Source organism: Pseudochaenichthys georgianus, chromosome 7, assembly GCF_902827115.2.
Source record: "Pseudochaenichthys georgianus chromosome 7, fPseGeo1.2, whole genome shotgun sequence".
In the NCBI taxonomy this organism is placed as follows: Eukaryota; Metazoa; Chordata; class Actinopteri; order Perciformes; family Channichthyidae; genus Pseudochaenichthys; species Pseudochaenichthys georgianus.
The window spans coordinates 1067558-1083225 of NC_047509.1; the positions used below are offsets into that span (position 1 = coordinate 1067558).

Below are 15668 nucleotides of genomic sequence, written 5' to 3' on the forward strand. Positions count from 1 at the left end.
ATATTTTGTGAAAATCTCAGAATTCCGAGAAAAAAGTCAGAATACTGAATTTCTTTAGAATTATTTATTTTTTGAAAAAATCAATATTTCTGGGAAAATCTCACAATTCATATTTTATTTTCCGATAAACATTTATTTTCGATCATCTCAGAATTCAGATTTTATTTCTCTGAATCTTTTTTTTCTTAAAAGAAAATTATTCCTTTTTTGGAAAATCTCAGGATTCTGAGAAAAAGTCAGAATTCTCCTAAAGTATTTTTTTTTCCGAATTAAAATAATGTTTTTTTTCAAAAACAAAATTATGTTTTATTTCAGATAATTTAAAGAAAGGAAAAAATGTTTGCTGAAGAAATTAATATTTTTCACAGAAATTATTTTTCTCCTGATTATTATTATTTTTATATTCTAAATCTCAAAATGCTTTGATTTTTTTCCACGTGTTTATCCTCTTCCGTTGTGCCTATGAATTACTAAAACAAATAAGCATGTTTCATGCAGGTATTTCGACATAGCAGGAAAACCTTTGGTCAGATCTAAACATATATATTTTTCTCTTGAAATTTATTTTTCTGAAAAACATAAATGTATATTTTTGTAAAATCTCAGAATTCAGTTTTTTAAAAACATTTATTTTCTTGAATTTTTTTTTGTTAATTTTAAATCTCAGAATTGTGATTTAGTATAATAAAAACATTTTGTATTGAAACTAAATCTCATAAAACGTAGACAAATAAATAATTATTGTTTAAAAAATAATATGCTGTCTGATTTTACTTTTTTGAAAATCTCAGCATTATGTGTTAGTATGTATTAGTATGTATTAGTATCTATTGGTAGTATTGCATTGGATCCCAGGGTCTTTTAAAATTGATTAAAAAATAATTGTACTAGTTTCTAAATCTAATCTTAGAAAGGTGATGTAACATATTTCACAGTTTCTTCAAGGTCTCACAATGCATGTTATTTATGTGTGATGGTGCAGATTTCAGTCCGACATTGCTGTCTCTGCACTTTTATATTTCCTCAGTCTCTGCTCTGCGCGCCTCCTGCATCCTCCCCCCACCTCTCGGTTACGCGCACGTCGGGTCGCCATGGGGTATTTTTTGGGTTGGAGGGGGGGGTGGAGCCTGCGTACTGCTGCAGCTGTCTGTGATTGTGTAGTTGTGTGGCGTGTGTGATTGTGTAGTGTGTGGAGCCACAGAGATGCAGCCATAGTCTCCGCTCCAGTCTGAGAAAAACCGAACCCAGAGGACCGTCAGAGTTTCAGCTTCAGAGCATCGGAAAGGTGAGCGGAAACACATCTGCATCTCTTATTATCTCCTCCAGAGGAAGCCCCTTGTCCTTGAAAATCAGAGCCGAGGATGCATCCCCTCGGCTGGGGGAGAGCAGGCCGGGAACCAACATGGATGCTGCTGCAGAGCTGAGGAGGATGCTGCTTGCACAGATTATGCATCCTAACATCGCATTCGCACCGTCTAATCCTCCAAAGGCACCGTTTACACCGGGATGCGCACCGTCTCCACGACATGGTTAACACCCAGGGTGCAAACCGAGACACGTTTTGTATGTCTGCGTAAAGATGGTGAAGGATCCTGTGCAGAGGCTATACTGTGTCATCATGACACCCATTAGGACGCAGCTATATTCTCACAAATGGCGATGTCGCTTTTATGTTGGGCTTTTCTAGCATCAATTAGCTGGATGTGTTCCTCGTGCATCATGGTTGTCTTGTCAGTAAGTGATGTAGTTCCCGCAGCAGCAGCGGGAGGGAGGGAGGCAGGAGGGAGGCCAGGAGGCTGCAGGAGAAACGCACAGAAATGTCACAATTTACACTGAAAAAATGACTTCTGAAAGATATGGAATCCAGCATGTTGGCCTCACGGAGCTTTAGCATGTCACCCATAAGTCTGACAGCGCTGCGTATTTCCACACATCTGTATTGCCAGCTGTTGCCTGCAGTCACCAGTGTACCTACATACATCTAGGTACAAGGAGGCTGTGGCTCAGTGGCTAGTGCGCTGGACTTCGAATCAGCATGTTCAAGTCCCACTGCAGTCAGCATGTCGTTGTGTCCCTGGGCTTGTGTCCAAATCGCTCCCGTGGGGATTGTCCACAGGACTGGATGTACATCTGTCGCTCTGGATAAAAGCGTCTAACAAATGACATGTAATTTACTTAAATACAATTTGGAGGTACTTTGCTGGTTAATACAACGTGTTATCACAGATAAGACGAATTGAGTCCTTTGGTGAAATTCCCGAGCTACTGTACTCAGCAGTATATAGTGAACATTTAATAATATAAATAAGCTTCTCTTTTAGCAACTAATTAAAGCATCAATAAATCACCAGGAGAAACGCTTCTGGTGATGAAACAGCCGAATCGATAGCTCTTCCAGTGATCAAGAAACCTGCTTACCGGGTTCCTTTGGGCTCTTTCCCTTCATGACGCCAAGTAACCAATACATTGTGATATATTAACATTGGACACAGCTGGTTAGAAATGCACTAACACCTCAGTAACCTATATCTGATATTACAGTATTTATAAGCAGTGGATAATATTCTGGATTGAATTACAGTATTTTAACAGTCAATACGTTCAGTAAATAGCAAAGCTTTACACATCGTTTCTCCTTCTGCATGTAGTACATGACCACATGTCAATTACATGGCAGGACTGGAAGTGCACTGTAATGCAATATATAGCAGTGTCCAAATACTCTTACTGTATTTGGACACTTTTTTATAGTACTTTTTGTCAGCAAGATTTTGAAATGAGTATTTATATGCATTTCCAAACTGTGGGATTTCCGCTTTTACCACAGTAACATTTTAAAGGAAGGACTTGTAACTTATAAAGGAGTATTATTATTATCTTGGAGTCGTACTGGACTCGAGCTTAACTTTTAAGAAACATATCAAGAAAGTATCAAATACCATTCAATTCAACATATTGCAAAAATGTTTAACAAATTAGACCAGGGGTGTCAAACTCAATTTCATCGCGGGCCACATTAGCATTATCGTTGCACTCAAAGGGCCGGTTGTAACGATATAAATATACATATATAAATGTATAATATATATAAAATAATTTATTATATTACATTATTGCCTCTGAATTGAATTATTATTGGATAGGGTAATAACTTGGTAATTAACTACGTCTGAAAGCAGAAGTCCAGGGCAAATAATTGCAAGTGTCTTCAGAGTGCATGTCACAAAACGAGATGCATTGTGGGACATGTAGTTTATGGGAAACCTGCTTCTGTAAAGCGGCATGTAACCGTATAATAAACGTATTATAATCTTTGCAAGCTCTTGCGGGGCCACATGAAATGAAGTCGCGGGCCGGATTTGGCCCCCGGGCCTTGAGTTTGACACCCCTGACTTAGATCCTTCTTAAAGGTGGGGTAGGTCATTCACTTCAGAAACACTTGTTATATTCCATGGAATGATCTTAACGTCCCGATAGCAACGAATATATGAAATACTTGGACAATAAATCCATAAAGAAATATCATCAGTGGAAGCCGTAGTTCTGTAAAAGCACGACCAATCATCTGAGCCGGCTAAAGTAGCTGGATGGCCTACCTGCCTGTCAGCTTCCATCTGGGCACAGACTGATCTCGTGCCCGCATTGGTCATGTGCGCGTTCGTGTGTGTTGGAGGAGGGGCTCTGTGAGGAAGTCTGAAGGAAGGGGCAGATTTGTTTCGGTTGTGTATTTTCAAATTCTAGCACTCGAGCTGCCGACCCCACCTTTAACTGTCAAAGCTGCAAAGTCACACCTCCACTGTTTGATTCTGTCCCACATTGAATACTGTTTGTTTGCTTGAGCCACAAACCTGAACCATAGAACAGCGTGTGCGTGTGTGTGTGTGTGTGTGCGTGTGTGCGTGTGTGTGTGTGTGTGTGTGTGTGTGTGTGTGTGTGTGTGTGTGTGTGTGTGTGTGTGTGTGTGTGTGTGTGTGTGTGTGTGTGTGTGTGTGTGTGTGTGTGTGTGTGTGTGTGTGTGTGTGTGTGTGTGTGTGTGTGTGTGTGTGTGTGTGTGTGTGTGTGTGTGTGTGTGTGTGTGTGTGTGTGTGTGTGTGTGTGTGTGTGTGTGTGTGTGTGTGTGTGTGTGTGTGTGTGTGTGTGTGTGTGTGTGTGTGTGTGTGTGTGTGTGTGTGTGTGTGTGTGTGTGTGTGTGTGTGTGTGTGTGTGTGTGTGTGTGTGTGTGTGTGTGTGTGGCTAATTAATAAGTCTTTAAACAATCAAATATACTTCTTTACGTATTCATGATTCATGCATGTATTTTTTATTTTAAGTTGTGTACATTTGTAATATGTTAAAAAGTGAAATGTATCTTACCAAGCGGTGGCCCTGAGCGCCTGCAGCTGTGCTTGCAGAAAGGACGGCTCCAGACAAAATGCCACACCCATAGCATTCCCTCGTTTTATTGGACACCAGCATGTCAGGTGACATTGAGTATATTAAAAAATATATATATATTTAGAGGGCCAGTGTGAGGTCGAGGGCAACAGTATGCCATAGAGGGTTTACATGGACTGCCCCCCCCCCCCTTAGGGGAAAACACACTGGACGCTGCACGAGGTCAGAAACCAGAGGAGACTGTGAGGTCCACTGCAGACGGACCACTTTTGGACAAAATGTCCTCTCCGTTAAAGGCAGCTCGTTGTGGAACAGCCTCCCAGCTGAGACACGGATCGTCCCTCTCTCAATGGGTTCAAAGGTCAACTCAGTGGATGAGAAACAACCAGACGGGCGATCACCGCTAACTGCACTTTAACACAGGCGTATCTTCTCCTGCACTTTACATGTCGTTGCTGCTGCATTGCACTGCCATGTGGTAACTACTTGTGTATGCTGCTCTTGCTCTTTTGCACTTTTTGCATATCATGTATTAATTTGTTGCTATGTTTCTACAGGGGGTCCGCGGGGTCTTAAAAAGCATTAAAAGTTGATAAATCAATTTAGCGAAAATGAAGGCTATTAAAGGGCATTTTCCAAGGTGTTACATTTAGCTTGTTTTCAATAAGTATCTGAATGGTCCAGAGAGGTTGTGTTCTACCGTCTGCCTGAATGTAATCATGGCGTAGGCGTGTCGTGAGATTCTGTGTAGTTTATTGATGGCATCCCGTTGGGTCATCTGAACAGGACGTCGCGTGCTCACTGCTTGATAGCGCGGAGGTCCGTTTACGCCGGTTGCTAAGCAGCATCGTTATGGGGAAATGCAAGTCTGCGTCCACATGGTTGGAAGATAAGGAGGAAGGACAATCGATACTGTATATAGTCAATGTGAGGTGAAGTGTGTCGCCAAGGTAACCGGTTAGAACTCAAAGTGGCGATGAGGTCTTAAAATGTATGGAAAGGGTCTTAAAGAAGGTCTTACATGTGACTTCAGGGTCCCTGCGTGATGTCATGTTCTTATATGTTGTCTGTGAGGGACTGCGGATGGAAATTGGCTTAAAGCTAAAATCCGATATATTTACACTCGAAGCATTTTTTGAAAGTGTTCTTTAATGTCCATTGTCCCTGTTCAAATAAACGATTAAATGAAATTATTAATAATACATTGGATTTTTATAGCGCTTTTCCTAATGCTCAAAGACGCCTTACATAAAAACTAAAAACAGAAACAGTAGTCCTAATCCAAGTGCGAGTAAAGGCGAAGTTAAGGTTGTGGTATTTCAACCTAAGGAACGATTATGATGCAATACGTTTTATATAATAATAAAAATAATTCTATTTGGAGGCGCCTTTCAAAGCGTCCAAGGGGACACCTTACAATTCATGAAATATTCTAAGGAAAGGTTGAAGACAGTCACATGTATAACATACACATTTATAGACTTGGCATTTCAACTTTTACTTAAGAAATATTTAGGTAACAGGACTTCTTATTTGTCTGTGGTGTTTCTACAGATCTGCGTTCCTCTCCGTCGCACAGGCCTGATTTATTTAGTTGAACAGACGTGTATATGTTTCAACTTTTGAAAGAACGTCCGTAACATTCATCTGTTTGCAACTTTAAACATAATAATATATCATATTCCAATTACTTTATATAGCGCGGGATCCATGGGGGGGGGGGGTAGTATGAGTGTACTGATGACAAGAGATGAGGCGGGACTGGAACAGGGTGAGGGACTCAGGGTCACGGAGGTCTTGGGGTGGGGGGGGGGGGTTCCTATAGACGATTCTGCACTATTTCTATTGTAGTCTATTTTAGTGTATTTACTTGCACTGTTGGGGGAGGAGCCTGTGACCTGGGATGTTCATTGTCATAACGGCACTGTAGCTGCTGAACACATGACGATGAAAGCCTTGAATCTTGATCCCTGCTTTACTTCCTGTTTTCAGAGAGAGATCATGGCAGAGCACCAGAGGCAGCGCTCGCTCTCCACCGCCGGGGAGACTCTGTACCTCGTGCTGGGGGTGGAGAAGGTGGCGACCCCCGACGACATCAAGAGGTCCTACAGGTGAGGCACACCTACAAGTGGGGTACAATATGCACCCAGGAAATGAGAGTAACCAAGAAAGGAAACTCACGTTTGAGCCCGTTGTAAAACCCCCCATGCTCCGACTAAGCTTTAGGGAGGGGGGAAGGAGTGGAGTACAAGGAGTTTGATGCCGTCAAACTGTAATATTAGTCTACCTAGTTTCAAAGTTGAGTGTTTTTGGGATTCAATAACATTTTTGATCCAATATGCACCCAGGAAATAAGAATAACTAAGAGAGAGGACTTTATTAATTGAGTTATTGCATTTTTTGTGATATACTGTATTTATTTTGCACTTGTATGCACACTGCTACCTCTTGCTACTGCACGTTATAACTGCACAGCCCTTTTACTTCCTTCCAAACGCAGATATTGAGTTTCTAGAAAAGCGCTATACATGTATTATTATTAGGGTCTGAGACCTAGGTCGGCGAAGACCCGATAAACCTGCGAAAAACACCCAAAAACAGGGAAAACGACCGGCAAAAGCACAGAAAATGTTCGGAAATAATGACGGCTGATAGGCTCCGCCCACGTTACTGCAACACGCATAATTGATATCGTTACAATCAACTTAGTCGAGCGATAACCATGCAAAACCCACTATAAACAGGGCTCACCCACCTCACAGTAAAATCGCACATGATTGAGATTGGACCGATTATTTGTTATGATTATTATTTGAACTTTTGGAACGCACTTTTGACCCCCGTAACATATGGGAAAACTCACCAAATTTTGCAGGCGTGTCAAAAGTGTGGCAACTTGAGATATGTAATTGGTTCCGGAACTTTGCGTCAAAAATTGCGTAGGCCACGCCCATTTCCGTTTTTAACGTAAACTCCCCCCACTTTAACTTTCACGTAAACGAACGAAACTCGCCACGCATATCTAGGGTGCGGAGACAAACCAAAAAGCCTCTTGGAAGGGTATAAAATAACGTACAGGAAGTCGGCCATTTTGAATGTTGTGTCCTCCGTACGAAATCTATCTTCTCCTAGGGACTTTATCCGTACGGCTCGAAATTCGTCGGGTAGCTTCGCGTCACATGGGCAATTTAAAGTTATCACGGACGTTTTTTTCTTTCGCGCGGCGTAGCCGTTATTTGGCGCCAAAGTTCGCGTTTGCTCGATGCTAGGCGGTCCCTCGCCATGGAACACGATGATATCATAACTCAAACTGACATACTCAGAACGCCACCAAACTTCACATGATGGTTAACACCACAGCCCTGAACAGCTCTAGATCAAATCTGATGTTACTTAATTTGGCGTACCATGACGACGGATCCTTCGCCATAAACAACGGTGTCGCTGTAACTCCAATGGACACGGTCCCATCGTCCCCCAATCTTCACTTTTATATCACCGGTCCATGCTTCAACAGCTCTACGTGAAATCTGAAATCTCAACGTATGCCGTTTCCATGGCAACGCATCCCCCGCCAAAAAATACGATGTTGTTGTAAGTCAATGGAAAATCGTCCAAACAGCACCAGACTTCAGACTATCATTAATGGTCCGGCCCTCAACAGCTCTATGTCAATTATGGGATGTCCTCGTATGCCGTTGCCATGGCAACGCGTCCCTCGCCAATAAACACGGTGTTGAAGTAATTCAATGGAAAATCGTCATAACAGCACCACACTTCATATGATGGCTAATGGTCTGGCCCTCAACAGCTCCACGCCAATGATGGGATGTCATCATATGCCGTTTCCATGGGATGCGTATCCCTCACCATGAAACACGGTGTTGTCCTAATTCAATGGAAACTCGTCCAAACACCACCAGACTTCAGAGTATCATTAATGGTCCGGCCCTCAACAGCACTATGTCAATTATGGGATGTCATCATATGCCGTTGCCATGGTAACGCGTCCCTCGCCAATATACCTGGTGTTGTCGTAACTCAATTGGAAATCGTCCAAACGGCACCAGACTTCTTATGATGGCTAATGATCCGGCCCTCAACACCTCCATATGACAATAGTGAGTTTTCCTCAAAAGCTGTTGCCATGGCAACACATTCCTTGCTGTTAACTAAGATAGTGCTATAACTCCTGTGTAAATGGTAAAAAAGGGTTAAAATGTCACATGTGTGCTAACCGTCAAGCCCTCGAGACATATATGTATCAGTTTTGAGATTTCGTAAAATGTCGTTGCTATGGTAACAAAATGGTCGCCGTGAAACACGGTTTTCTCATAACTCCAGTTAACATGCTCCAAACGGCCCAAAACGTCACAGGTTTGATAACGATGCAGCCCTCAACACATCTAAGCATGTTATGGGATGTCATCATATGCCGTTGCCATGGCGACAGATCACCCGCCATCAAACACAACGTTTGTGTTACTGCTGTAACTCAAAGACATTGTCCGATCGGCCTGAAACTTCCCACGTTTGCCAACGGCCGAGTCCTCGAGACACCTAGACACGTCGACGTGCGGACAACAGCCTGCGGAACGTCGAAGACCCGCTCAACGCTGCTTGCAGCTTTATTATTATTATTATTATTATTATATACTGCTCCTTTTTTAACAGTATTTATGATTTATTGGACATTTTAATTGATTTGCTGCAGATATTTTCCACATTTCTGCACAATATTTCCTCTTTAACATCCCTCAGCTCTTCCACTTTAATTCACATGAGCGGGTTTTCCACACCTATTTTCATCTTGTATTGTTGTTTCTCTGGTTTCTTATTGTTTAGATTTAATCTGTGGATTATTTTCAAGTGGTTTCATCTAAAACATGTCAAATAATGTTAAACAAATATCCTCAATACTTCCCAAAGCTCAACACGACTTCCTCAGACTGACAGATATTTACTCAATTCTTGCACAAATCGTTATTTACCCCTCAGAATAGCTCCCACAGTAATGTGATTTTATATTTTATTTCATTGTCTTTTTTCGCTGATTTTCTCCACAGGAAACTTGCGTTGAAGTTCCACCCCGACAAGAATCCCGAAAACCCCGAGGCGGCGGATAAATTCAAGGAGATCAACAACGCTCACGCCATCCTGAACGACCCGACCAAGAGGAACATCTACGACAAATACGGCTCGCTGGGGCTCTACGTGGCCGAGCAGTTCGGAGAGGAGAACGTCAACACCTACTTCGTGCTCTCCAGCTGGTGGGCCAAGGTGAGACTGAGGGCAATGCCACTCGATCAGGGGTCAGGGTTCAGGGGTTCCTTTTCATTACATAAACACAACTACGGTGTGATCATGTAATGCATGACCAACTGAGGTCGCAGGCTCCTCAACAGTGAAATTACAAGACGTAAAACAAATATATATAAAAACAACAATTGAAAAATACACAATTAAATAGAATAAATTAATAAAAATGGTTACAATAAATGTACCTATATATACAAAGGAGAAACTATAAGAATACTGTCAAATTAAACATGAAATGGGAGCGAATATCGGAGAAATAAGAGAAATAAATATGTATATATAAAAAAAGGGAATACTACAAGAATAACAACTTTGAACGAACAACTCGTCAGTTACCAAGTATTTTATGATTTTATTCAACATTAATATACACAGGAGACAAAGTACAAAAAGTATGTTCAAGCAGGACGACAGAAAGCTTAGTTTATAAAAAACATACTGTAGCCCTCCTGTGAGTTGAATTACTTGAAATATCTACAAACGTTATGATAAAGAAGTTTATTATTCTGTAATACAATACCACAAAAAGAACAGAAATGTCACAGAGTACATATAATAATAATAATATTGTATTATAGTAGCATAAGGCAAGTTTATTTATATAGCACCTTTCAGCACAAGGCAATTCAAGGTGTTTTACAAAAATGAAAGACATTCAGAAGGGAAAACCGTTGCTGGAAATGCGGCCGTACGTCCCACTCGGCAGCTGACTCAAAGAAACCCTGCCCGAACGTGCAGAGCTGCACCTTCAGGCTTTAGCCAGGAAGACGTATTCGCACGACACCGCACAGTTACGTCTCCCTCTCACCTGGTTTTCTGTCCCCTGCAGGCGCTGTTTGTGTTCTGCGGTCTGGCCACCGGCTGCTACTTCTGCTGCTGCCTGTGCTGCTGCTGTAACTGCTGCTGTGGGAAATGTAAACCCCGGCCTCGAGAGGGCCAGGAGCAGGCCTTCTACGTGTCTCCTGAAGACCTGGAGGCCCAGCTGCAGTCTGACGAGAGAGGTGAGACCACAACACCTGAAGCCAGAGAGGGCAAGAGTACACGCATCCTTTCCTCAAGTAGAAGTACACACATCCTTTCCTCAAGTAGAAGTACAGATACTCGTGCAAAAGTAGAAGTACTGACTAAACTTCTTAACTCAAGTGAAAGTAAAGAGGGCTTTGAAATGTACTTCAGTAAAAAGTACCCATAGCTAGCAGCTGCTTTAAAGAGTACCTGACCTCCCTTTATATTAATAGAACAATAATGTCATTGTTAGCTAATGAATGTTTCCATGCTGAACAACGGCAACATGACAACGTTTCCATTGGTCCCTCTTCTTTAGAGAAGACCAGGAAGTGATAGATACTGGTACTGATACCAGAAAGACTTAAATACAGTAACAAAGTATTTGTACTCCACTACTTCCCACCTGTCCCTAAAGCTTAGTCATGGGGGGTTATTCTCATTGTCTGATGCATTTTGGATCAAACATGTTGTTCAATCCCAAAGACACTCAACTTTTAAACTAATATCATATTATGTTTGACATATCTTCAGACTATAAATATAAATATTTGAGTACATATTTTGATAACATTTTGATTCAGCCCTAATTCATAAAGCACATTTCTACGAGTGCATTGAAAGTCTTTAACCTATCCCAGAGTGTTTCTACACTCCAGATATCTCGTTTATAGAAGTGAGATATCTAAACACGTTGTCCTCCTGGCTCTGACCTGAGACATGTCCTAATGTTGTCTTTTTGAATCTCTCAGTCTACATGTTTGTTGAAGCAGATTTGGGGAGGGTCATCTCCTCTGTGATAACTAATGCAATATTCTCTCACTCCCGCCCACTAAGCCCCCCTCGACCCAGTGTGGACGCAGCCTGGGGACGCTGCCCCCCCCCTCATTGAGCCCCTCTATTAGAGCGAAGAGGCTGAAACCTGTTGTCTTATTTGTTTTATAAGTAGAGGCTGGGGGCGACCCCATAATGCTGCAGCCGTCAGCCACAGAGACCACGCAGCTCACGGGGGACGGCCATCACTCCTACCACACCGACACCGGCTTCAACTAACCCCCGCCCCCCCCCACGACCCACCCACCCCCCCGCGGTCCTGCCTGCTCCACCTCAGCCAGAAGAAGAGGGCGGCGGCCATGTTGTTTCCAGAGCGGCGCTGAGGGACTCGTAAGCATGGCCCGTTACCAAGGAACTAATCAAGAAGTCACTTCCTCAAACCGTTTTGTTTCTCTCGGCCTTTTTACCCCCCCTCTCTCTCTCTCTTTGCCCCACATCCTGGCATGCACTGTTTCCAAAATGGTATCCAAATGTTTCATATTTTGCAAAACAGTTATACTTTGCAGAGTTCATAGATGAGAGCCCCGCCCACTTATGTGTGAAACCAAAAAATCAACATTAAGCGGGAAAATATAGTTGTGTCTTTCCTTAAAGCTGTTGTGTTGTGTATTAGACAAACAACAACAATATTTCTATTTACTTCCTCTTTGAAAAAAAGGTCGATCTGTGGCTTCAGGCCTCGTATGTCTGTGGGAAACACTTCATCACAGCTAACGAGGCTAACGAGGCTAACGCCCATCATCAACGTAATGAAGAAGTCACTTCCTCAATCTCTCTGCCTTTTGACCCACCTCTCTCTCTTTGACCCACCTCTCTCCACCTCTCTCTCTTTGACCCACCTCTCTCCACCTCTCTCTCTTCGACCCACCTCTCTCTCTTTGACCCACCTCTCTCTCTTTGACCCACCTCTCTCTCTTTGACCCACCTCTCTCTCTTTGACCCACATCATGGTGTCGCATGCACTGTTTCCAAAATGGTATCCAAATGTTTCATATTTTGCAACAGTTATACTTTGCAGAGCTCCTAGATGAGAGCAGCAAAATTACAGCCCCGCCCACTTATGTGTGAAACCAAAAATCAGCGTTAAGCGGGAAGATATGGTTTTATCTTCCCTAAAAGCTGTTGTGTTGTGTATTGGACAAACAACAACAACATTCCTCTTTACTTCCTCTCGGGGAAAAGGTCGATCTGTGGCTTCAGGACTCAGTTAATACGTACGTCTGTGGGAAACAATTCATCACAGCTAACGATGCTAATGATGCTAACGCCAATCATCAACGTAAACGGTTGTAATGGTAAAAGTCAGAGTAGTAAATATACTATATATATATATATATATATATATATATATATGCAGTACTCACCACTCGTCCACTGTTAGAGTTTAAATTAAACTATAAATCTCCAACAACATTCTGTAGTCGTTGGAGCGTCCTGATTGGGCTCCATGCAGATAAAAAAACGTGATTAGCGAAAAAACCTCACAATCTGTACCTGTCACATGACGCCGAGTGTTTTCACCCAGAAGGGGCGGGGCATGACGTAGAAGGAAAGAACCTCTCATCTATAGATATACGTGTTAGTGCGATGTGTTCACACGGAGGAGAGGGGGCTCAGGGGGGTTTCAGACGGTGTGTGATCAGTGCCATCATTTACTCGTGCAATGTCTCCCTTAAATCAGAGCCCGTGTGTGTGTGTGTGTGTGTGTGTCTGTGTGTCTGTGAGCGTGCCCCCCCCCCCGAGAGTCTGCTGACAAAACGTTAGTTATTATAATTAGTGTTGGCTTTACATTCCCCCCCGACCCCGTTGTGTGTCTTCGCTGCACAGCTCGAACGTTATTCTGTTTATTTTTAATTTGCATTAAACATAGTTAAGGCAGGCTTTCAGTCCAGCAAGAATTATATTTTTTCACCACTTATTCCTCACATCAGCAGCTACACTTGATTATAATGTTATAATTGGATTCAGACGTTTGAATCTCATAGAAAAAAGGGATTCTTTAAATGAGTGAAGAAAAGGTTATTTGTATTCGGATGACTTGCTGCACTTATTTATTCCATTTGCAAGCAGTCATCACTAATTCAGACCATGTCATGGTTTCGTTTCTGTTTACCCGTTGAGCTGTGGGGCTGTGGGGCTGTGGAGCTGTGGAGCTGTGGGGCTGTGGGGCTGTGGGGCTGTGGGGCTGTGGGGCTGTGGAGCTGTGGAGCTGTGGGGCTGTGGGGCTGTGGGGCTGTGGGGGAGGTCAACTTGTTTTCAACTCTGAGCCGTCTTGAATATGTTGTAGTTCATGTGATGTGGAAAGCAAAACATGTGACACCTTTGAGAGCGGGGAAATAAAGCTGGTTAGTTGGGCTGTACCGACGACTTAGCTCAGCATTGGAATTACAAATCTGCAATGCAATGCTGCTCCATCATCTCTGTAAAGCCAGTGTGCGTGCCCATTGGCTGATGGAGATTAAGCTACACTTATATCAGTAGTATTATAATAAAAGTAGACTCCAGTAGTCGCTGCATACATGTCAGACTCGTGTGGTCCAACTCCCCAAAAGTCCACATTTGTTTCTATCTCGTAAAAAAAGTCAGATTTAATCCATATTTTTGGGCATTTTATCTCAAAAACAACCTTTTGACTGCTTTCTGCACACGGGGAGGCGAGGACAGAGAACGTGTGTTCAAAACAAATTAATATGAAAGACTTTCTTAAATGGACGTCATTTAATATCAGAATCTGAATCTGGTGCCAAGCAGGCGTCACATACACGTGTACCGAGGAGTCATACACACGCGGTAAGGAACTTTAAACGCTTGATCGGAAGCTTCTGAACGTCCGAGTTCATCCGGTGCAGCCCCGCTGACCCGGCTGTTTTTTATGTCGTGCATAAATCAGATCTCGTCCTCGTGTTTTGAACTGAAGTCCGATGCCGTGATCGTTTTATCATTGTGACTATGTTTTGTAGAGAAGCTCGTCGTGCTTACAGGCACTCCACGTTTAGGAGAAGAGGTGTTTCATACCACTGGATCTGCATCGCACGCACTTTGCCATGAACATCCTGTCCGGTTCATAAATGCTAATAATGTGTTTCAATGGTTTACAATTGGTGCGCTCGTGTCGCCACCCTCTGCTCTTACCGGTATGGATGTGACCTCTGTGACCTCTGTGCCCCCGTGCGATGTTTCCCCTGACCCTCGATGAAACATAGATGTTCCCGTCATGGCTTTTTCATTGAGATACTGAAAGATGCTACTGTAAATGTTCTCAGTTGAATGCACTGTGTGTTTAAAAAAAAAATCAGGAAATGGCTCCATAAAAGACGACATACTATATAAAGTGTAACGATAGTGAAATGGTTATATGACGCATTTCTTTTGGAGTTTTATTTATTTCATACTCGATGATGGATATGATTTTATTAACTGGTATGGTGTTGTAATGTGACCATTGAATTTTAGCAAGGTTAATGGTGAAGGTCGCTTGTACATACACTCGTCCATATAAAGTATAAACCCTTACCGTTTCTGTTGTAGCATGGTAAATGTGTGTCTGGAAGAAAACAAGCGGATCACTGATCTGATTTGCTGTTGTTGAATAAATGTTCCTGAACATTTGGACTGGTGACCCGCAGTTTGTACAGACGTGTCAATGTGGAAGTACGTGTCGTACACAAAGTGGGCTCAGAGCCAACAGAGGTAAAGAGGAATCACAGTGTCAAGTTATATTAATACATATACAATAATAAGGCCTTGGTTTTAAGCTTGATATGATGGTTTTCAGTTGTAGACGTATACATATGAAGGCCAAAATGCCCATGTTCAATAATACCTGGACTGTACTTATACACATACACTCATGTACAGCCAGAGTCCCCCAAGTATACATCGATGAGATGTACTCTACTGATCCCAAATAGGGAAACGCTTTGTTGCTGCAGCATAAACAAGGCATTGCACATACTTGGAGATTAAGAGTAGAAATAAACAATTCTCAAATACAAACATCTCAAAATAGAATAAACCGGCTTTAGAGTTTCAGTGAACACAATATAAAGCAGGATATTATTTACATTAAGTGTGTAAGGATTGGGATATTGAATTAAATATAAATACAACATTTTACTTTTACAGAAGCAAGAAAT

The 15668-nt window shown here is 42.4% G+C and overlaps 1 protein-coding gene across 3 annotated transcripts; it reads left to right on the forward strand.

Annotated features, from left to right (window-relative positions):
• Positions 1–1095: 1095 nt before the first annotated feature.
• LOC117449070 (dnaJ homolog subfamily C member 5-like) lies at positions 1096–15144 on the forward strand. 3 transcript variants are annotated; one of them, XM_034086445.2, is made up of 5 exons: positions 1096–1285; positions 6367–6485; positions 9441–9654; positions 10523–10694; positions 11645–15144. In XM_034086445.2, exons 2-5 carry the CDS (start codon positions 6376–6378, stop codon positions 11749–11751), a joined length of 603 nt encoding a protein of 200 aa, XP_033942336.1. In that variant the 5' UTR covers positions 1096–1285; positions 6367–6375; the 3' UTR covers positions 11752–15144. The 3 variants fall into 3 exon arrangements, with proteins under 3 accessions (XP_033942336.1, XP_033942337.1, XP_033942338.1); XM_034086446.1 differs by having other exon boundaries at positions 11648–15144; XM_034086447.1 differs by lacking the exon at positions 11645–15144 and adding an exon at positions 11536–11638.
• The last annotated feature ends 524 nt before the right edge of the window (positions 15145–15668 follow it).